The 23,036-nt window shown below is 41.6% G+C and overlaps 1 protein-coding gene across 4 annotated transcripts in view; it reads right to left on the reverse strand.

The window, feature by feature from the left end:
• The window catches only part of LOC144677193 (disco-interacting protein 2 homolog C), a 589,517-nt gene that overhangs the window by 19,456 nt on the left and 547,025 nt on the right, over positions 1-23,036 (reverse strand). For all 4 annotated transcript variants that reach the window (XM_078537402.1, XM_078537389.1, XM_078537398.1 and 1 more), the window contains one exon: positions 13,263-13,324. In XM_078537402.1, the coding sequence (XP_078393528.1) occupies positions 13,263-13,324 (62 nt within the window). The remainder of the gene's footprint in view (positions 1-13,262; positions 13,325-23,036) is intronic.

Below are 23,036 nucleotides of genomic sequence, written 5' to 3' on the forward strand. Positions count from 1 at the left end.
ACATTTTAAACAGATTTAATGTTGACCAAATTGGCACTAATTCATATAATAAAAGCAAAATACTGCGGATGCTGGAAATCTGAAACAAAAATAAAAATAGCTGGAAAAACTCAGCAGGTCTGACAGCATCTGTGGAGAGCAATACAGTTAATGTTTCGAGTCCGTTTGGACTCGAAATGTTAACTGTATTGCTCTCCGCAGATGCTGTCAGACCTGCTGAGGTTTTCCAGCTATTTTTATTTTTGTGGCACTAATTCATGTTGATTTTTTCTCAAAGAGAGAGAAAGCAAGTGAATCTCATGAAAATGAAATGGCTGCCACCACAGCAATGAACGCACAGCTACAGCCCATGATGAATTGGGGAGCTGATAATGTCACAGTGGTGTTTGAGAAGTTTAAACAAAAGTATAGACTGACATTCAAATAACTTTCTAAAAGGCACCAGTGAAGAGGAAAGGGTCAGCTACATGCTTCGTGGGCAGGAACAAAAGGGTTAAATTTGCTTAATAACTGGGAGATAAGTGAGGATGACAGTAAAAACTCAGACAAAATTTTTGAAAGATTCAGCACACATCTCCAGCCAAAGTCAAATCACTGGATCCACCGATATGAATTTCAAAGCCTGAGGCGGGAATCAGGTGAGTCTGTTGCCAATTTCTTAACAAGATTGAAAAGTGCAGCCAGAAAATGTAAATTCAAGGAAAAAGATCAAAGGCTGATAGGTCAGCTCATTTGGGGCTCTGCATACCCTGTACTATAAAAAATTTTGATTAGAAAGGACAAGTTCACAATATTGCACGCTGTAGACACTGCCAGAACGCATGAAGCCTCGAGTAGACAGATAAAGGCGCTGACTACCCATCTACCAAGACTACTCTTATTAAGCCACAAGGCAGCAGGGTTGATGCAGTGAAATAGCAACAAAATAATGTGCACCAGATAGCGCAAAAGATGTGTGAGAGCAGTGGATGACCATGAGTTCAGAGAGAGAAGGAAACGTCCCACATTGGGATCAAATTGTAGAAAGCTCAATTACTGGGAAAAGACGTGCAGAACAAGTAAGGAAGATGATAAAAGAGTTATCAGAGACAGAGCAATAAGGTGAGTGAGAAGGAAAAGAAACCAATACATCCATGGAGGATGATAATGAGTTTGAAATCAACTGCGTGAAATGGCTGGATGGGATAGTTTCCAGAGAAAAGAAATTCACAAAACCCTTCAGGTCAGGAAAAAGGATGAGAAGTAAGCCCACAGCCTTAAATCTGAAGCTGAAGCTTGATACTGGAGCAGAGAGTAGCATCATCCCCTCGGATGATACCAGAAAATCTTTTCTGAAAATTTGACAGAAAATGGTTATCCAAGAAAAGATGCTTTGAAACCGAGCAACATCATGGTAACAGCAAACTGATAACTGAGATTTGACAGTTAGGAACAACACAAATCAGAGGGGCACACAAAGGAAAATAGGTCAAATGTATGTTCTATGCACTGAACCAGATGGTCCTGCTATCCTGGGGCTGGAACAGTTGCGAAGAGCTGCAGCTTATCTCAGTAAACCTCGAGGTGAAGGAAGCGACACTGAGAGCTGAAGATAATACACCCATTGAAAAGTGCCCTCAATCAGAAGCAAGGGACATCTGGTACAAAGGTATCCAGAGTGTTTTGGTGAGATGGTTAAAAGCTTTGAAGATTTTGAGTATCACATTACTACTGATTCGGCAAAGAAACCAGTTATCCAGCCCCCACGTAAAGTACCAATAGGACTAAGAAGAAAGCTTGAAACAGAGTTCCAAGAGATGGGAGTAAGGAAAGTGATCGGCAGAGGCTAAAGATTGGGTAAATTCCATCATGCTAAGAGAGAATCCAAATGGACAGCCACAAACGTACCGGGAAATCAAAGATTTTAATCAAGCAATAAAAAGGATCACTACCCTATTCCAACACTGGAAGAGGTCACAGAATTTTTACAGTGCAGAAGGAGGCCATTTGTCCTACTCCCCTGCCTTATCCCTGTAACCTTGCACATTCTTTCTTTTCAGACAGCAATCCAATTCCCTTTTGAATACCTCGATCGAACCTGCCTCCACCATCCTCTAAGGAAGTCCCAGACTCCAGCTACCCTCTGGGTGAAAAAAATTTTCCTCACATCGCTTTTACTCCTTTTGCCAATTATTTTGAATCTGAGCCCTTTAGTTCTTGATGCTCCCTCGAGTGGGAACAGTTTCGCTCTATTTACCCTGTCCATACTCCTCAGGATCTTGAATACCTCTATCAAGTCTCCTCTCAGCCTTCTTTTCTCCAAGGAAAACAGTCCCAACATCTCCAATATATCCTCATAGCTTCAGTTCTTTATCCCTGAAATCATTCTTGTGAATCTCCTCTTCTGTACTCTCTCCAATGCCTTCACATCCTTCCTCAAGTATGGCACCCAGAACTGGACGCAGTACCAGGCCTAGCTAGTGTCTTATACAAGTTCAACATGACCTCCTTACTCTTGTACTCAATGTCCCATTAATGAAGCCTAAGATACTGTATGCTTTATTAACTGATCTCTCAACATGCCCTGCATCTTCAATGACTTATGTACATATATTGAGGTATCTCTGTTCCTGAACCTCCTTTAGAATTTCTCCCTTCATTTTTTACTGTCTCTCTATATTCTTCCTGCCCAAAATGATTCACCTCACACTTCTCTGCTTTGAACTTGATCTGCCACTTGTCTTCCCAATCCACCAACATGTCTATGTCCTTTTGAAGTTCAAGATGATCATCATCACAGTTGACATTTCCAATCTTCATGTCACCTGCAAATTTTGAAATCATGCCCTGCACACTAGTCTAGGTCATTAATATATATCGGGAAGAACAAGGGTCCCAACATTGACCCCTGGGGAACTCCACTACAGGCCTTCCTCCAATCTGAAAAACGACCTTTTATCATTGCTCTGTTTCCTGTCACTGAGCCAATTTCCTATCCAAGTGCCTGCTTTCCCTTCTATTCCATAAGCTAGAATTTTTCTCTCAAGTCTGTTGTGTGGTACTGTATCAAATGAGTTTTTAAAAATCCATATACACCACATCAACAGTGTTGCCCTTATCAACCTTCTCTTGTTAGCTCCTCAAAAAACTCCAGCGAGTTAGTTAAACATGATTTTCCTTCAATGAATCCATGCTGGCTTTCCTTAATTATCCTGCACCTGTCTAAGTGATTATTGAAATAAAAACAGAAAACGCTGGAAAAACTCAGGAGGTCTGGAAGAATATGGAGAGACAGCAAAAAATGAAGGGAGAAATTCTAAAGGAGGTTCAGAAACAGAGAGATCTCAGTGTATATGTACATAAGTCATTGAAGATGGCAGCATCCGTGGAGCGAGAAACAGGGTTAAGGTTTCGAGTTCGTTTGACTTCTTCAGAGTTTTTCTTTCAGATTTCCAGCATCTGCAGTATCTTGCTTATCTAAGTGATTATTGATTTTGTCCAGAACTATAGTTTCCAGAAGTTTCCCTACCAGTGAAGTCAACTGACTGGTCTATAGTTGCCAGCTTTATCTTTGCAACCCTTTTTAAACAAGGGTGTAACATTCGCAATTCTCCAGTGCTCTGGCACCACCCATTTCTAAAGAAGACTGGAAGATTATCACTAACGCCTCTGCAATTTCACACCAGCACTGGCAGGGGCAAAAGTTTTCGGCAACCATGATGCCACAAATGGCTACTGGAATGTGAAGCTTGATGAGCAATCTTCACTGTTGGCAACATTCAACACACGCTTTTGATCAGAGGTCAGAGATGCAGGAAAGCTGGCATCAAGCTAAACGCAGACAAATACATGGCGATGGTGACAAAATGCCAATTCTTCGGAATGGCGTGCACACCTAACAGAGTCAAGTGGAGTCCTGAAAAAGTCACATCTATCTCTGAGATGGAAGCTCCAAGAAGCAAGAAAGAGCTGAGAAGTTTCCTTGGGTTGATTCAGTACATGAGTTTTTTCATACCTCATGTCAGAACACACAGCAAACCTATGAGAGCTGATGAGAGAAGATGTTGAGTACCGGTGGTCAGAGTCTCAGGAAAGGAGTTTCAACACACTCAAAGTAGCAGCATGCAAGGAGACAAGTCTGTTATACTAGAGCAGAGAGAAACCTGTCATTCTGCAAGTAGATGCTACTACAAAAGGGACTGGGAACAACCTTGGTACAAGATGGAAAACTGACAGCATTCATATCCAAAGCTCTAACATCAGCTGAGACCAAATATGCCAACATAGAAATAAAGACAAAACACTGCGGATGCTGGAAATCTGAAGAAACGTCATATGGACTTGAAACATTAACTCTGTCTTTCTCTCCACAGATGCTGTCAGATCTGCTGAGTTTTTCCAGCATTTTTTGTTTTTGTTTATGCCAACTTGGAAGATAGCTTTCAGTAGTTGTGTATGGGTGTGATAAATTCCATACAAATATCTGTGGAGAGTGATCATCGTCCAATGGAGCACATCTACAAGAAAAACCTATGTAGAGAACCAGCAAGACCGCAGAGGTTACTCTTGAAGCTTCAGATTTCACTCTGAAATACAAGGAAGAGGAATGATGCTAGCAGGTGCCTGATCTCAGTTGCTGGCACAGGAGAAACATGAGATAAAAGATTTAGGTATCAAGATCTATCACCTAATAAACAGAGCACCAGCGAAACTGAGTCAAATTAGAGATGGGGCCAACAAAGGTGAAGAGTTACAAATGCTCTCTCAGCAAATGATCCATGGATGACCTGATAAAACACAGCAAACATGGCCAGCAATATGGCAGCACTGGTCTATCAGAGATGACATCTCACTAGAAGATGGTGTTTTGCTAGCCGGATCCAGGATAATCATATTCAAAACAATGCAGAAAAAACTCCTCTAAAAGATATATAAAGGCTACCTAGGAATGGAGAAACGTGATCGCAAAGTCAGATCAGCTGTCTATGGGATAGGCATCTACAAAGACATTGATAAAATGAAATCTATATGCAATAGGTGCCAGAAGTATAGAAATATGCAACAGAAAGAGGAGTACCACCCAGGCCTTAGCATCCTGTGGGAGCTGATTTATTCAGTCACACAATCAAGAATGATGTCTCATAGTTGCAGACTATTACTCCAAATTCCCTTTGTCCGAAAAGTGAAAGATTTAAGACCCACAACAATCAGAGATGGTGGCGTAGTGGTAATGTCACTGGACAAGTAATCCAGGGGCCCAAGCTAATGCTCAGGGAACATGGGTTCAAATCTCATCACAGCAGCTTGTGAGATTTAAATTCAATTAATAAAATCTGGAGTTGAAAACTAATCTCAGTAATGGTGATCATGAAGCTATTGATTGTCATAAAAACCTATCTGGTTCACTAATGCCCTTTAGGGGAGGAAATCTGCCATCCTTGCCCCGTCTGACCTACACGTGACTCCAGATACACAGCAATGTGGTTGACTCTTAACTGCCCTCGAAATAGCCTAGCAAGCCACTTAGTTGAAGGGAAATTAGGGATTGGCATCAAATGCTGGCCTTGCCAGTGATGCCCACATCCCATGAAAGAACAAAGAAAATAAAAGTACAAATCTGAAAGAATAATATGTAACAATGGAACTTAATTTACTTTCAGACAATTGAAGAAATTGGCTGGACAGTATGCATTGAACATCATGACCTCATCACCATTTTACCCAAGGGGACTTGGGTTTACAGAAAGGCATGTCCAGAGAGACAAGAGATCCCTCACAAAATGCCGAGACACAAGCATTACCTTATTGGCACTCCGATCCACACCTCTTAAGACTGAAAATTGCCTGCAGAGTTGTTAAATGGAAGAAACTCTTCCAAGAGAGATACTTCCTCCAAGACAACATCCCACTGATGCACAGGTAGAAGGAAGTCAACACTTCAGCAAATATGCTAAATCCCTGCCTGAGCTGTTGAATGGATAAACTGTACATGCACAGGATCCAATCATGAAAATCTGGAACCCAGCAGAAGTTGCTGGTGAAGCTGAGACTCCAATAGTTATATGTCACAGAGATCAAAACCGGCAAGCAAATAAGAAGGAACAGCATCCATATTCGACATACACATGAGCTGGAAAAGCAGACAAGATCATCAAAAACATCAGCGACATCACTAACCAGCAGGCCTACATCAACAGCATCACCGACAAGCGATGTACTGTCAATAAGGTCGCCAGTAAGCAACATCAAGCATGACTCCTACACCAGGGGCAACACTCAAAACATTACCTGCACAGTGTGTCAACTCATCACTCATGAGTTCAGTGATGATGCCAAATCTACAAGATGGAAGCACAGCATCCTACTGTCTAAGTGATACCGTGAATAAAGCTTTGCAAAAATAGGATAAGTTATAACAGACTCTAAAAGCGTTCAGTTTAATTATAAAAGTCAATTGTTAATCTTTAGTTAGATATAACAGAAAAAGTTAATGATTGGAACAGTTATATTGATATAGAGGCATTGTATTTTTTTAAAGGAAGAGAGGTTTACATTGTTATATTACTCAGAGTTAGGAACTAATTGTTATGTGAATGTATACCCAGGGTGCCTGGGTATATACACGTTTACTATTGCACAGGTGCCTAACGACAGTGTATCAGTTCACAGTGCACACGGAGAGCTGCATGAAATACAGTTAATAAATTTCCAGTAGTTTGAGTCTAAAACTGTGATTATTTCAAGCTTCTAGGAACCAAAAGACATTGCACCCCAGTTCCCTGGCAGTGTTGTGCAGCTCACTTCCCAAAGGTTTCTGTGCGTCCTTCTTAAATTTTCAGTATTTACAATCATATTTAAAACTTATGACTCCAAAATCAATGCTAAGAATCAGTGATAGGGCTACTGTTTTGCTTCAGTGAATCATTATTAACTTCTATGCACAAAGTGGTTCACTTAAGATCATGCACATATTCCAGAAATATTTCCATAAATGGGGCAACAAAATATGCAAGGCTAAACCACTAAACAGATAAACAACAGAAATGAGTGAAGTAAACAACAAAAGTTGATAAGGTCACACAAGCTGGAAACAAAAGCATATGGAGCAAAGCATAAAAGCAAAATACACTAAAACAGCAATAGAAAAGAAAAGGAGAAATTGTATAAATAAAAACATGAGAGAAAACATCCCTTCTGTCCTTTAACTCTCCCTACACTTCTCACAGCTGCCGATTTCCACATTAGGTCTAAGGTTTTTGTGCCCCAGCTTCTGCCAGATATACATTGTGTTTTCTTGCTTGCTTCATTAAACATTTCTTTTAAGTTAGTGCAATCAATAACATAACCACACAAATGCATGGATGGATCATTGTGTAGACATGGTATAGTTCTGGCTACACAGCAAACAGCAGTGACGACAGGAAAAGCCCAAATTCAGCGACAGCAGTTGCATTGTGGTTTATTTGAATACTTTTTACTTTAGACTTCTGATCATTAACAATGGGACGCCGTCTTACTTAAGAAAAGAAAATCTGTCACACCTGATGCTGACTCCAACTATAACAGGCATATTATTAAAAAAAGTGCCTGCTTGGAAAGGCATTGTTAAATAGTTAGCTGCATGATTACTGTAAACTATTAAATGTCAATAGGCCATAATGTTCATGGGTAAAAAATCAATGTAAAAGAGGGTTAATTTTTTGTCACCCACTGGTAAACTGACAGATGCTGCTGCTCACAAATAGATTCATTTTATTTTTAGTTTGACAAATTCTGACCGCTGCTAAAAGAGATAGCACTCTCTATAAAATGTTTCTATAAATTACCATGAAGAGTTTAGGACCAAGAATGCACTTGGATACAAATGTGGTTCTGTCACAACCACATTTTAAATGCAATTGGCTGAACACTGGATGACCAAATTTAAAACTTCAATCCCATCAAAAGTTGAGCAGATCTACCAGTTAATAATGAGAACCTACAAACAGTAGGACAGGACGATATTCATACTTCTATTCTTAGAATCACAGAATAGTTACAGCACAGGACGCAATTTGGCCCATTGTGTCCATGCTGCAAGTGCAACTCACCTAGTCCCACTCCCAACCTTTTCCCTGTAACTCTGCAAATATTTCCTTTATAATTATCCAATTCTCTTTTGAATGCCATGATTAAATCTGCCTCCACCACACTTTCAGGCAGTGCATTCCAGATCCTAACTGTAAAAAGATTTTCATGTTGCCATTGCTTCTTTTGTCAGTCACCTTAAAGCTGTGCCTTCTAGTTTTCTATCCTTCCACCAATACGAGCAGTTTCTGCCCTTGGTAAAGACAGGTGCAAATATTTTTTTTTAGTGACTCTGACATGTCCTGTCTTCACGTGTAGATCCTGTTTTTGGTGCCTAAATCGGCCCCAATTCCCCTCTTACCACCCTTTTACTATTTCTATGCCTGTAGAAAACTTTGGGATTTCCTTTTATGTTAGCTGCCAGTCTCTTCTCATACTCTCTCTTTGCTTCTCTTATTTGTTTTTTCAATTCATCTCTAAACCTTCCATATTGAGCCTGGCTTTAAATTGTATTACCCACCTGACATCTGTCATAAGTACCCTTTTTCTGCTTCATCTCTGGGCGAGATCTATTTTCACCCCATTGAAGTTAGCTCCCCCCAATTAATTATTCTTACTTTAGATTGCTCCTTGTCCTTTTCCTAAAAGTCAACCTAAAACTTATGATCACTGTCCACTAAACATTCCTCTACAGACGCATGCTCCACTTGGCCCAAATCATTCCCAAGAAACAACAATGCCTCCTTTCTCATTGGACTGGAAAATTCTCCTAATCACATACACTAGAAACTCTTGCCCCTCTCTCCTTTACACTACTATTATCCCAGTCTATATTCGGATGAAGTCCTCTATTATAACTGCTATATAATTATTGCACTTCTCTGCAATTTTCTTGCAAATTTGTTCCTCTACACCTTTCCCATGAATTGGTGGCCAATACACTACACTGAGCAATGAAACTGCACCTTTTTTAATTCCTTAGCCCTAGCCAAATAGATTCTGCCCTTGATCCCCTGTGACACCATCTCTCCCCTACACTGCAATGATCTTTTTAATCAATACTACAAATCTTCCTCCTTTCTTTCCTTCCCTATCTTACCTGAACACCTTGTATTTAGGAATATTTAACACCCAGTCCTGCCCTTCTTTGAGCCTGGGGTCTGTTATGGCCACAACATCATATTTCCACATGGTTGCCTGTACCTGCAACTCACCAACCTCATTCTGCACATTCACACACATGCACAGTAACCCTAATTTAAACTTTATCGCTTTCCTTCTTACTCTGGCACCACCTAATACGTGACTATTTCCTACTCTAGTGCTAGGCGTCTTTCCCAATTCTCTGTGCAACTTGGTGTTCCTCTCTGGTAATAGCTCCTGGTTCCCACACACCTGCCAAGTTAGTTTAAACCTTCCTCACATTGTCTAACATAAAGAATAATTATATCCTGGCATTTTGCCCTTTATGTTTTCAAATATCAGATAATGCACAAGCACTGACTTGTGAAATTCAGCACAACAAATTGTGTAATTAGATTGACGATTTCACTGATATCAAATGTAAAGAGAACAGAACAATCTTGCAAACTGCAAAAAAAGATTTGATCAAACTGGCTTATTTGTTTTTCTTTTGAAAAGGGTTTACCCACTTTCTTACCATGTCTCTCAGTCCTTTCTTCTCTAGCAATGTATATAATTCTCTGTTCAGTTTCAGGGCCCACCTTGGAATCTGTCCCACAAATATACCCCATTTGGGAGAAGAAGTCCCACCTGACTTTTCATGCAACCTTCATACATAAACTCCCAATACTCTATATTCAGTTCTCAATATTCATTTGTACTACCATAATTGTGCTTCAGTATCCTTAAATAAAGGGATTCTTATAAGCTGTTACACCTAGTTTGTAACTTGAGCCTCTTCTTTTTGAAACCCTTCAAAGTAAACAATTTATCCAGATTTAGATCAGTAAATAAGTTGCTATTTGAGCCATACATTGTTGGATATTACCCCCGTGCAAATTAAAGAAATCTCAATTTTAACTGAATTCCTTTAAAGCTCCACCACTAGTCCTGAACTTGCACTTTGCTCTAGTTTTCTCTTATCTCCTCTTATGCCCCCTCCCGAGCTTATCTTGTCCATGAGACCCACCACTTGCTCCCTTGACCCTATTCCCACTAAACTACTGACCACCCAACTTCCCCATGTTCGCTGATATTGTTAACAGCTCTTTCTTCAGGTGCTGATCAGCTCTCCTTTAAATCTGCCATCATCATCATCCCTCTCCTCGAAAAACCCTTAACTCCACTGTACTTGCAAACTACCACCCATCTTCAATCTCCTTTTCCTTCCCAAAGTCCTTGAAAACATTGTGGCCTCTCAAATCAGCTCCCATCTTTCCTGGCATTCCATTTTTAAATCCTCCAATCAGGTTTATATCTCAACCACAGTATCAAAACGGCTTTCAACAAAGTCACAAATTACATCTTATGTGACTGTGACAGAGGTGAACTATCCTTCTCTTCCTTCTCAACCTGTCTTCAGCCTTTGACACAGCTGACCACATCATCCTTCTCTAAGGTGGGAATGCTCTTAACTGGCTCCATTCTTATGTATCCAATCATAGCCAGATTATCACTTGAAATGGCTTCTCTTCTGGCTCCTGCACTGTTACCTCTTTTGTTCTCCAAGGATCTATCCTTGGCCCCTTCCTATTTTTCATCTACATGCTGCCCCTCAGTGACATCATCTGAAAGCACAGTGTTAGTTCCACATTTAGGCTGGTGGCACTGTTATGAGCAACGTAGAATTTTTAAATATATAATTTTTACATATATGTTTAAGTGTTAAGGAAAGTAAAATGAATTCAGTTTAATTTTAGATTGTTTGCAAGTCTTGGTGCCCGGGAGTCTGAATAGATTCCTGACTGAAAGGTCAGGTCTTTTGGGTTTGTTTGTATATTGATATATACATCTTTAATAAGGTTTTACAACCCCTGAAGGTAAAGAGATGGGTTAAAAGTTTAGTGATTATGGGGAGGAATGTCTGTGTCCAGGGACACAGGCACAGAAAAAAGATGGAGGAGAGAGTTCAGTGTGTGTCAGAGAGTGAAGACAGGGATTTTCAGCTCTCTGAGAAGAAAACATTACAAAGCTATTGGGACAGTAGTTGACTGAATAGTCAGTTATAGAACTCAGTAAAGTGATCAGTTTAGCCGAGATGCTACTGGAAGACTGCATTTAGAGCCTGGTTTTTTGAGTGTCTCTGGAAGGGATGCAAGTTGGGTGAAAAGCATTGAGTGAATGTTCAGGAGTTCGCTGGAAGAAAACCATTTGCAATTGTGGTGGTGCTAAGCAAATAATTTTTGTGTGTCAAGCTAGTGGTAACCCTTTCACTGGTTTATGTATCTGCAATGATATTGCTGGGGTAAAGGAATAATGTAAATTTGAAGCATCTTCTTGTGTTTGTATTGAAATCTTTCCAACCTTTTTATCTGGTGTAATACAGTTCATTTTTCTTGTTTAATAAATATTTTATTCTTGTTAAAAGTTCATCAGCACACTCTTGTGAATCTATTAAGTAACTTCACTCCATGGTTTCAAAAAAAACGTTAGGATCAGCTGGGATCGTAATAGCATCCAGCTCTACCTCACCAGCATTTCTCTTGACTCCTCCATGCTTGCTAAATTATCAAACTGTTGACTCAACATCCAGTACTGGGTTAGCAGAAATTTCCTCCAATTAAATATTTGACAGACTGAAGTTATTGTTTTTGATCCCTAGCTACTGACTCCATCCCTCTCCCTGGCAACAGATTGAGTGATTAAGCCAGTCTGTTTGCAACCTCGGTGTGGCCACACATTCATGCCATCAGTAAGACCATCTATTGTAAGGCTGGAAGAACTTAAGATAGGGAGGGGTGAGGCCATGGAGAGATTTGAAAATAAGGATGGGAATTTTAAAATCAAGATGTTGCTTGGTTGAAAGCCAATATAGGGATCAAAACCAATAACTTCAGCCTGTCAAATATTTAACTGGAGGAAATTTCTGCTAATCCAGTATTGGATTTTGAGTCAACAGTCTGATAATTTAGTAAGCATGGAGGAATCGTGAGAGATGTTGGTGAGGTAGAGCTGGATGCCATTACGATCCCAGCTGATGTTTATACTGGGCAAGTCAGGTCCAGAGTAAAACCTGGCTTGATATATCCTAATTTTATAGTGAATGATCAGGTAATGTTTTTAGTGTAGTCAGTTGAGGGAAAATGTTAGCATTTCTTTAACTAATGCTATGGAATCATTCACACCCACCCAAGAATGATAAATCAGTTTAATACCTCAGTCAAAAGAAGTTACCTCAGTTAATGCAGCTCTCAGTGCCAAATTGAAAAATTCCTATACAATATTTGAGGCTTTTCAACAATATTAGGGGTGAAAAACACCAAAGATGTACATGAACATACATGTAGGGTTATGATTGTTATTTTTTATGATGCTAATTATGTCCAACAGTGATTTGCACAAAAGCCAAATCAAACGTAGATATCATTCGTAGTAATGAACTACATTACTACAATGGGCTACGTGCATAAGCGACAGGCTACATGCAGAGTTAAGAGCTTGCACAACCAACAGATCAGAGTGAGATTCCGCAGTCTCACCATATTCATTTGAGAATACTGGTGGAAAATCAGACAATTAACAAGTGATGGACAACTAGGAATGTACAATAAATATGATCAATATCTCCGCGTCCAGGGAACAAATTTAAAAATAAAAATTACATTTCAACGAGACCGGCAACTTAGTAAAATTCTGGCCATCTCGAAGAATCAACCAAGCTACAGAATGTAGGAGCGTCCATCCATTCCCCACTGGTTAAGGATATTGAAAGTTTGAAAAGGAAAGAAATGTTAGTGGGACTCAATTTACTTTTAAAAATTCCTATCCAAGGTGTATAAGAAAGGGTGCAAGATGGCAAAATTAACTCGCTTTGCATTGTTACACTAGACTGAAAAATACCATTATAGGGCTGACATAATGCCCTATATGCCCTAATATGCTGGAAACAAATTGCTCTGGCAGCCTTACATAAATACACATGGAGCAGTAGTTTTCAATCCTACCGATTACCGTGCTATACATGCCACAACTAAAGAAACTTTATTGTCGCTTTCAAGTTTGAAAAAGAATGTAGTTGTGACTGCTTCAATTACCTGTCATGCCTTAGTGCTCTCATATCCACATAAACAGTTGTGGGATCTGGTCCTGATGTCCCCTGAAATCAACAGCATCAAGTGGTTAGGAAATAAACATTAAAAAGCAATGGTGTATTTCTTCAGAATTAAGTCAGTCTATCTCAAATTATTAGCTGAAACTTTCTGTATTACAGTTTTAACCTATTAATTCAGTTAAAATGACAGTCACAACTGCAAAACTCTCAATAATTTGGTCTCACAGGTTTAAATACATATTTAATATTCTAACATATCTTCCATCAAAGTGCAATTTGTTGCTGATTTACAGACAGTGTTTACCAGTATGCAAAAGTGTTCATTTTTTAAAAGTTTTCTGCAAAAATTATAACACAAACTATGCAAACAGAGCTAAAACCGCACTCTAACAAAAGCAGTTAACCAAATTCATGCAAGAAAATTGTGTAATAAACACTTTAACGCAGCTGAACAAATATATAGTGATATTGCCACAAGCATCAGCCAAGCTCACTAATGCAGTGTGATCCATTGAAGACTTGCTTAACATGCAATAGCAGGAAGGAAAGGTCCTTTGAAGCTCAATTCATAATAGCAGCGAAACAGTATCGGGGGAAGAGTGTAACAAGAGGTAAATATTCCCTATTCTTTATGCCACCCTAAAGCCTACTTTATGATAGCACTAAGTTGCTGTTACAATGGGTTCTTTAGTAATAACAGTATCATTTAAATATGCCAGGGTGATTCGATGTGCTTTTGAGAGTTTAAAAAATATACTTTCCAGTTCTTTTCTAAAGCTTTAAACCGTTCTTCAACACTTTATTTGGTTCAATTACAGGATTATGCGGAAGTCCATTTATATTTAAGGAATTGCCTTCAATAAATTGTTTAATTATGCCGCAATAATGCTGTCCAAATTACATAGGATTGTAATCAAATTTTGTTCCAAGACAGTTGTAGTGAACATCTGGCTCACCCAAAAAACAAACCAAGTGATCAAAATGGTCAAATATCAACTGAGGAAAAACTTATGTTTGTTTACAAGCCCTTTATGTACATGTGTGCGCATGTCCGAGGATGTGCAAACGCAAATGCACAAATGTGTATAAGCCATTTGCAAGAACAATTGTTCAATTCTGGGGGGCAGTTTCCACAGGCAATAGTATGACTTTATTCATAAATTCTCTATTTTTAGTCAAAACTCTGCATTCCAGGTACACGGGTATTGCGCGAAATACAAGTTCCAAAATTCAAGGATATTTTTAAAATGTTCGTTTCAGTTCATCACATAACCAGGGACAATTTAAGAAAGGACTGGGTAAAAGCTGAAAATACAGTGGAGCACACTGTAACTTTCCCAGATGCATCACTGCAATTCCCTCCTCACAAATAAAGTTCTTTGAAGGTTACTGCGACCCAATAATGCTAGAGTTTCTCTTAATTACTGCTAGTTTTGTTTGATGGCCTAGTCTATTCTTATGCAGCTTTTACCCTCATCAGGCAGCATAATGGACTCTCATTCAATTTCTGTCCCAAAAAGGGCTGACCATCCTCTCCTTTCATCAGCAACCTCACTGACAGAGGCTGCAGCACTTTGGTAAACAGCATTCCACACAAGTATCAGCATATACCAACAAAGAACTCTGCCTTCGCCCCTCGGCAATGTAATGTGCAGGCTGTATAAGCACCAGTCCCGTTTGATTTTCTGTTAAAATGCCGTTTCTGTACCACTCGGTGTGTGTAACTCAAGATTACCAGGGCAAGTGATTTGAAACTGCTCCCAGAAGCGCAGTATATCAATGGTATTGAAGTCTCAAACTTCCCTCCCAACAGCTATTTCCATACTATTAGGTCTTCCCAATGGGTCTTTTTGTGCACCTTTAGTCATGAGTTAGAAGTTACAGTAAATCCTGAGTTCAGAAATTCAGAATTTATAGTGTATTAGCTAGCAGGCACTCTGCTGTCCCAGGATGCCTGATAAAAGTTTGAGTTATACTGCTGTGCCATATGTCTGCAGGGTCTACATTTCAGAAGTTCCATAATTTATATTTTTAAAAAATAGGCCTGTTAAAAGAAATAAGTTCTTAATGGACATATTAAATTGGCCAGTGGGACTAACATGGCTCCAATCTGCCTGGAGTGACAGAATTAAAATCGGTGTTTACTACATGATACAGGGGCTGCTTTTGAAAATATTTCCAACAGTTTCAATGCATTTTCTAATAAGCAAAAGCTCATTACAAAAGCTATTTCAGCACTAATTGGCAATGGCATTCATAATGATTACCAGGAAATGGGTATAAGAAATGGGAAACCTGACACACAAAGGTCTTTTGAGTTTAGGGCTAAGGTGCTTTGTTGAGGTCCGGCTCTACAGCTGGCTATAGCACAACTGGCCCAGAAATGCTTGACCCAGAATCTGAATGTACGTTAAAGAAAAAGTGTTCCAAAATCCACCTTTACTATCTTCCCACAAAAAATTGGAAATCAGACCAGTACCAAAAACCACCACGGATTTCAGATCATGGTTCAAACCCTGATCTTGACTGATATTCACACTCATAGTCTTTTGCTTCATAGCCATTGCTGCCATCGCCATGGTTACACCTGGAGGTGTGCTAACTGACCAGCAGAGCAGCTGGAGATTACACATTCAGTTGTACCTCAACACCCTTCCCTACAGAGAGCCACTGAAAGAGGCAGGTCTAACTACATTGGTGATCGGTCCCCACTTCTCTTAGCTCAAGAGCAAGGAGTGCGTGGCAAAGTGAAGAAGGAAAAAAACGAGCACCAAAAAGAAAAATAAAATCTCGTAAATAAATGTCTTATTTAGGGTCACAAGTAATTACTTCCTGATGGATTCTTTGTCATATGAAAAGTTGTCTTTGTTTGATTTTTGGCAGAACATTGAGACACCATGCTATCCGCTGATAATAGAGCTCAAGTTTCACCTGCACTTTAACTTTGCTGTTGACAGGCTGGAGACTCCACAGTACTTTGCTTCCAAATTCTCTTTATCTATCTGAAAGTCAGCCAATAATTTATTGTTGCATCATCTGGCCACAAAACAACAATAAAGACTCAGACAAGCCAGTTAGCCCCAGTCTAACAAAAAAGGCTCAGAAGTATACAACACAGAATTTACCATCTTATTCAGTCTTTAGTGGGCTTTTCCCTCATAGCTATCTTTTGTGAAAAGCTCAGCAGCGTGACAGACTAGTGCTGAGTGGGGAGATCATTAAGCTAACTTTTCTTCCATTGTCCATCTGGATTTGTGATGCAAAGCCAGGATAAGAAAATGAACTGGACAAAAATCACATGGGCCAGGATCTTCAGGTCAGCGATCGGGGGTGGGAGTGGGTCCACTCGCCGATAGGGGATGACGTCGCCCCGGGTCATTTCAATTTTCAGGTCGGCGGGGGCGCAGCCAAATCAGCTGTGCGCCCGCCGACCTGTCAGCAGCCTATTGAAGCCATTTAAAAAGTAATTGAGATAATTAATGGGCCAGGCCGAGAGCTCTGGTGGGCTTCAGAGAAAGCATTAAACCTCATCCACAGGCGGGATGAGGTTTCATGTAGGTTTGTAAGAATTTAATAAATGTTTGATAAAAAGTGATGGACCTGTCACATGAGGGGACGTGTCAGGGGAAATTTTATTTTTGCAACTGCACCATTTTTAAATTTGGCGCCGATCTCCCTGAGGCAGCACTTAGACTCAGGGAGATGAGTGCGCTCTTTTGTGAAAGAGCGCACTCTCAGCTGAAGGATTCCTCTGCCTGCCCGCACAGGGAGCGCATAGCGCTTCCTGGCAGATGTCGCACTGGGCGGGCCTTAATTGCCCATGTAAAATGGCGGCATGCCCCGATGGGGGGGCGCTGATTGGAGGTGCGCCCGCCCACGCCCGCTCCTGCACTTATCCCCCCTGATGCAGGGGGGAAAATTCTTCCCACGGACACAAGAAATTGACATCCCAACAATAACAAAAAAACCTTACCATGGTTTAAACCAGTTTTCTATCTCAGCATTTTTATGCTGAGTTAAAAATATTAAAATGAAGGATTCAGAATCAAGCGACATCTTTAAAACTAACTTATTAATGAAATCCTAGCACTGTTGGTGAGCAATGAACAGGAAAGAGAGGGAGCGTGCATTAAATAACACAGACCTAACATTCCAAATCTCCAGACTCAGTTCTAGTCTGACCTGATGTTGGAAGCTGACTGTTGGGTAAATAGGGAACATGAAAATCTCCTACCTGCTTGGCCAGCTTCCCCAGCCTGTGAGGCTATAGCAGCAGGAATTACAGGAGTGAGGAGAAGAGGAAGGTAAACAAAACCAGGCAAAAATAAATGGAGGTGGGAATTATGGAAGCAGGTGTATTAAACAAGGGGCAAAGAAAGGGAAAAAAAAGTCAAAACGCACAAACGTCAAGCAAGATTAATGATGATTTTACCATTAACAGAAGAAATTAAATTGTAAAAATGACATTGTAAAATTTTAGTAAGATAAAGCAAAGAACAATTTAGAGAAACAGCTAACCTGGAAACACAGAGTCAGGGTATTAAAGATGAATTTTAGTTATAATTTTGGAAAAAAACTTTAAAAAATTTTAATTCAAAGTTTTAAAACACGTAACATCTTTTGTTGGATCAACGAAAACCTATTGAAAAATGGATTTAAAAAATAAAACCGCTATAGAATATAAGACGCTTCTTTGTCTTTATTTTCTGAATTTCTTAGTGTCAAGTAGTAGGTGCAGTACCTGCTCCCAAGCTTTGCCAGTAACTGATACCTGGGTGGGAGTGGCATAGATGACACTCACTTCTCTCCTCACCTCAAATTTCCTTTCCCTTCCTGTAAGGAAGAAGCTGACTTCTACTGAGTACTTTGCCATGATGGCACAGCTGAGATCACCAATTCACTGGCAGGAAATCGCAAGTCTAAAATCATCTTCTACCAGATTGCAGCATAGCATACTGTTATTCCCTAACGCTGTGCCATGACATAGAATTTCTTCAACATTTTCATAAACACCTTAAGTTCTGAAGAAGAGTCAGACTGGACTCGAAACGTTAACTCTATTTCCCTCTTCACAGATCCTGTCAGGCCTGCTGAGTTTTTCCAGCATTTTATGTTTTTATTAAGGGGGTGGGGGAGGGGAGAAGGCTTTGGTTACATTGGAAACTTTTTAAATTAGCCTAATTCCTCAAATACCTAGTTTTAATCAAAAGGTAATTTATAAAGTTCCTGCTTAATAATATTGAATAGTTTCATTTATGGCAGCAGTGGATGCATGATTGATTAAAAAGTTAATACTCTCCATCTTTAAACAATTACTTTCTTTGTTCCTTCTGTTATAATTTACATTTTTTGTGGGAACTTCATGACAAACTCAAGAAATAATTAATAAGAACATATGATTCCAGACATGGGAAAAGACCATTCATCTCATGACATTCATTCCATTACACCCAGCTGTGGATCAGTGAGATATATATATATATATAAAAAACTTAAAGATAACTGGTATGCATAGAAAATCACCAAGCTTCCCACATATTTAACTCAGTTCCACAAAATTCAATTGTTTCAACTTCTTTAATTCATATTTTTCTCACTTTGCAGTCGCTATTCTCCAGAATCATGAGCATGTTATGGTGATGGAAGACTGTGACACCTTTTCACTAGCCTTGTGAGCAACCAAAGGATAGCTGTGGCTTAACATCCTGTCTCACCTGACACCGTGGTCATTCCCCTTAGCAGTGGTAGAGCCTAAAAGATCCATGACTTGCTCTGTGCATCAAAGGAACAAGACTGGCATCCTCAGCATTAGGACAAAAAAAAAATATGGGCAGGGAGAATTTGAAGCAGCATTTTCCAATTCTGGAAGTTATGCAACTTTAGAGGACAATATGTTGAATGTATATATCAGTACAATGGATCTATGACATTAGGCACAAATTTTAGTACCAGGAACTGGCATTGATCAGATACCAAAGGTCAGTTGGTAATAACATTGAGAATTGTTGTGGACAGCCCATCTTTAAAAGGACAGTAATAAGTTGGAGAAAGATTCACAGAACAGGGCAAAAATGGCGGCTTAGGCCTGAATTTTCATATCAAAGCAAAAATGGAGGATGAGGCCAGAATACAGAAGCCCCGCCCCTGAATACGACACCTACCATTTTCACGGAGGCAGGACTGGGGCGAGGTTGAGGTTTATGCACATGTGTTTCGCAGAGGCAGCTGCCCATGTAAAACAGGAGTCATGTTGGATTTTCATTAGCCAAGAATGGGAAACACAACGTGCGTAGATCAGACCTGGTAGCAGCAGGTCAAAACTTTGCGCAGTCCTTTGGACAGTTGGGGTGCCCTTTTGGAAAGGTCGGGTGTCCCTTTAAATACAGTTCTGGGACACCATTGGGAGAGGTAAGGTGCCCTATGGGACTGTTAAAAATGGACATGAAAAGTGCACATAAAGAGCACATAAACTCATTGGAAACGTCAAGGGGAACTGCCAAGGTGAACTGTCAAGAATAACTTTGAAAAAATGTGTCTAAAGCAACTATCAAGCTGTCAAGGTATTTAAAACTCTTGCCCTTAAAATCTTTGAAAAAAATGTCTGCAGTGTTTAAAAAAAAAATTGCTTGCTATTTCACTCTGTCTGTTGACATAATCCTGAGGGCTATCATTCGTGGATTTGACTGATTTCACACCTTCAATTATCACAGTGGGGTGCCTTCCATTTCACAGTTCGATTAACAGCTTAGAATTTTCTGCCTCTCGGGCAGGCAGAGCTGGAGTGGACACAGATCCAATCGGCGTCCGTGCCGCCATTTTACGTGGGCGGGCCAATTAAGGCCCGCCCAGCGTCTTTGGCTGAGTAGTTCATGAGGAGATCCCGTGAATAGTGGGAGTGTGTGGGCGGTGGTGGGTGTGCACAGGCCGTCGGGTCCAATGGTGACCTGGCAGTCTGTTTAAAGGAAGGCCTGGCAGCCTCCTGTAGGCTGCCCACAATGGCCACTTTGAGGTCACACCGCAGGGGGTCGGCTGAGCTGGGCACGCTGGAGGGAAGGGCAGAGGAACAGGCCAGGCTGCAGGGTCTGCCACAGGAGCAGGGCAGGCTGCGGGTGTGGGCCAACAGGCCCCTCGCTTTTCTGATGATTGCCTTGCTGCCCTCCTCGAGGAGGTGGCAGCACAGCGGGAGGTGTTGGTCCCCCAGGATGGGAGGAGGCCCCCCCACATGACCAAACGTGCCTGGGAGGAGGTGGCGGAGGTGGTGAGCTCCCGAGATGTGGTGCGGCGCACCTGGGTCCAGTGTCGCAAGCGCTTCAACGATTTGTTGCGCTCTGGAAGTGTGAGCACCATGTTGGCATTGGACATTTAACCCAGCAGGTAGCCTTAACCTTCCCCCCGCCAAGTCTCACTGTCGTGACTGCATTGAATCATGTTGGGCATTTCTCGTACGTTGGGTGGGCAAACAGATAGTGCCCATGCTTAGATCAGCCTGAGCGGTTCATGAGGAGATGAGTTCCCCCGCTGTACCATGTGTTATTAGTCGCACATGGCTAGCCTGGGGGCAAGCTGCAGGAGATGCAGCTAGGCGCATACTCAGAACTCCAACACATGTCCTATTCAAGTGATGAGGTGGTGGAAGGGGAGTCTCAAGGTGTCGTGGCCAAGAAATATCAGCATGGTTCCTGAGGTCTGCCCATGGTGGATACTGGGTGAGTTGGCATGAGGGCAAAAGGTGGTGGATGGGGGGGACATGGGTTGGCACTAAGTTGGCAGAAGGCCTATAATGGGCCATGAGGGTGGGTGGAAAGCATAGGTTGGCATGGGGGATATGGGGCCATGGGGAGTGGGTGGAGGGCATGAGGTGGCATGGTTTGGCATGGATGAGCATGGTGAATGTGTGGAAGGGGTGAGGGGATTTGAGAGGTGAGGGTTGGAGGGCTGTGTTTTGTTTTAGTGTTTTTTTTTTAAATCATTGGCAAAGTGCTGGTGCACTGAGACAGGCCATATGCCCAGCTTGCCTCCATACTCAGCAGTGTCTGCACTCATTCCAGGGTCACCCAGCCCATCTCCCAGGGAACCCCGCCACCTTGGAACAAAATTCCCAGCTTCTGGGGCACTTTTTCCCAGGTCAGGTTAACAGAGCCAGGAAAATGTCTTGACTTGAATTCAGGCCTTAGAGTCATTATAGCAGAGAAGGAGGCCATTCAGCCCATCAAGTCCATGTTAGCTCTCTGTAGAGCAATCCAGTCAGTCCTATTCCCCCATTCTATCACCGTGCTCTAGAATTCTGCTCCATTACCATTGAATATTATATATTAAATTCTCTATGTGGGGAATGTATTCATTGAAATTTTATTGTAGGCACCTGCTGTACCTGTTATTCCTGCAGATGAGCAATTCTTTTAAAAGAGAGGCTGTGAGAGTGAGACAGTGTCCTTATTTATCACTACTCTAATTTTTAAACAGAAACAGCAGATGCACTTTGAAGTGAGTCAATAATTTCACATTTTTAGGTTAGCACTAATTACATACATGGGCAGAATTTTCCTACTGGCGTGCCTTGGCGGGCCCCGCACTCCCGCGTGTAAAATGATGCACGGTGACGTCGGGTGAGCGTCCATCATCGCGATATTTCATTGGGCGGGCACACGATGACCTCCGATGCGCACCCGCCATTAATTAACGGGCCTCTTAAGGCCCTTGAGGCACCAATTGACGGCGATTTTTCAGCATCCGTGCAATCTTCGGGTCGGTGCACGGGCGCAATGCGCAGGCAGGTAGGACACATTTGTATAAACCTCATCCACGGGCGGGATAAGAGGGCTCACTGGGGCCGCGAGTGTGCACAGTCAAGTATTGATTTTTTAAAGTTACTGAAACTTGCCTGTGTGGTCTGCAATATTTCAAAACGCATACCAGCTGCTTGGTCTGGACTCTTAACCTTCAGGTCAGCACTCTGTAGCGAGGAATCTTTTTTGGGCCTGCAGGTTTCAGGAAGCCTTCCCTTAGCCTGGGAATGGGAGCTGAACTCTCCACTGGAGGCACCTCCTCTGAGGAGGAAGGGAGGGCTAGAAGGGGGAGGAGGCCAGGAGAGCACATTCAGCCATCAGGGGAGCCACCTTTGCGAGGACAGGCGCAGGCACAAGGGGCGCAGGGCCAAGAGGCAGTCCAAGGCGGAAGGGGCCACAGAAGACGCTAATATCCTGCTGCCAGGGTATACAGGTGGTGAAGCAGCTACCTCAATATGTCTGAGGTGCAATGCCGAAGGAGGATCCATCTCTCAGGGCAGACAGTCAATTATATCTGTCAGATGATTGACCCTGAGATCTCTGTGAACTATGAGGGTGGACACCCCATGCCAGTGGCTCTAAAGGTCACAGCTGCCCTCAACTTCTCTGCCTCTGACTCCTTCCAAGGGTCAGTGGGTGATCTTTGCGGTGTCTCCCAATCAGCTGTCCACACTTGTGTCAAGCTGATTACAGACACTCTGTTCAGACGGGCATTGGCCTTCATCCACTACCGTTGGGACTAGGCAAGTCAGACACAGCGAGCCAGAGACTGGGTGGCCATGGCTGGCTTCCCCCGCGTCCAGGGTGCAATAGACTGTACACATGTGGCCATCAAGGTACCAGCAGGTGAGCCCAGTGCCTTCGTCAACAGGAAGGGCTTCCACTCCATGAACGTGTAGATAGTGTGTGACCACAGGATGCTGATTCTACAAGTCTGTGCAAGGTACCCAGGCAGCTCCCACGATGCCTAC

This window comes from Cetorhinus maximus, chromosome 3, assembly GCF_964194155.1.
Source record: "Cetorhinus maximus chromosome 3, sCetMax3.hap1.1, whole genome shotgun sequence".
Lineage (NCBI taxonomy): Eukaryota > Metazoa > Chordata > Chondrichthyes > Lamniformes > Cetorhinidae > Cetorhinus > Cetorhinus maximus.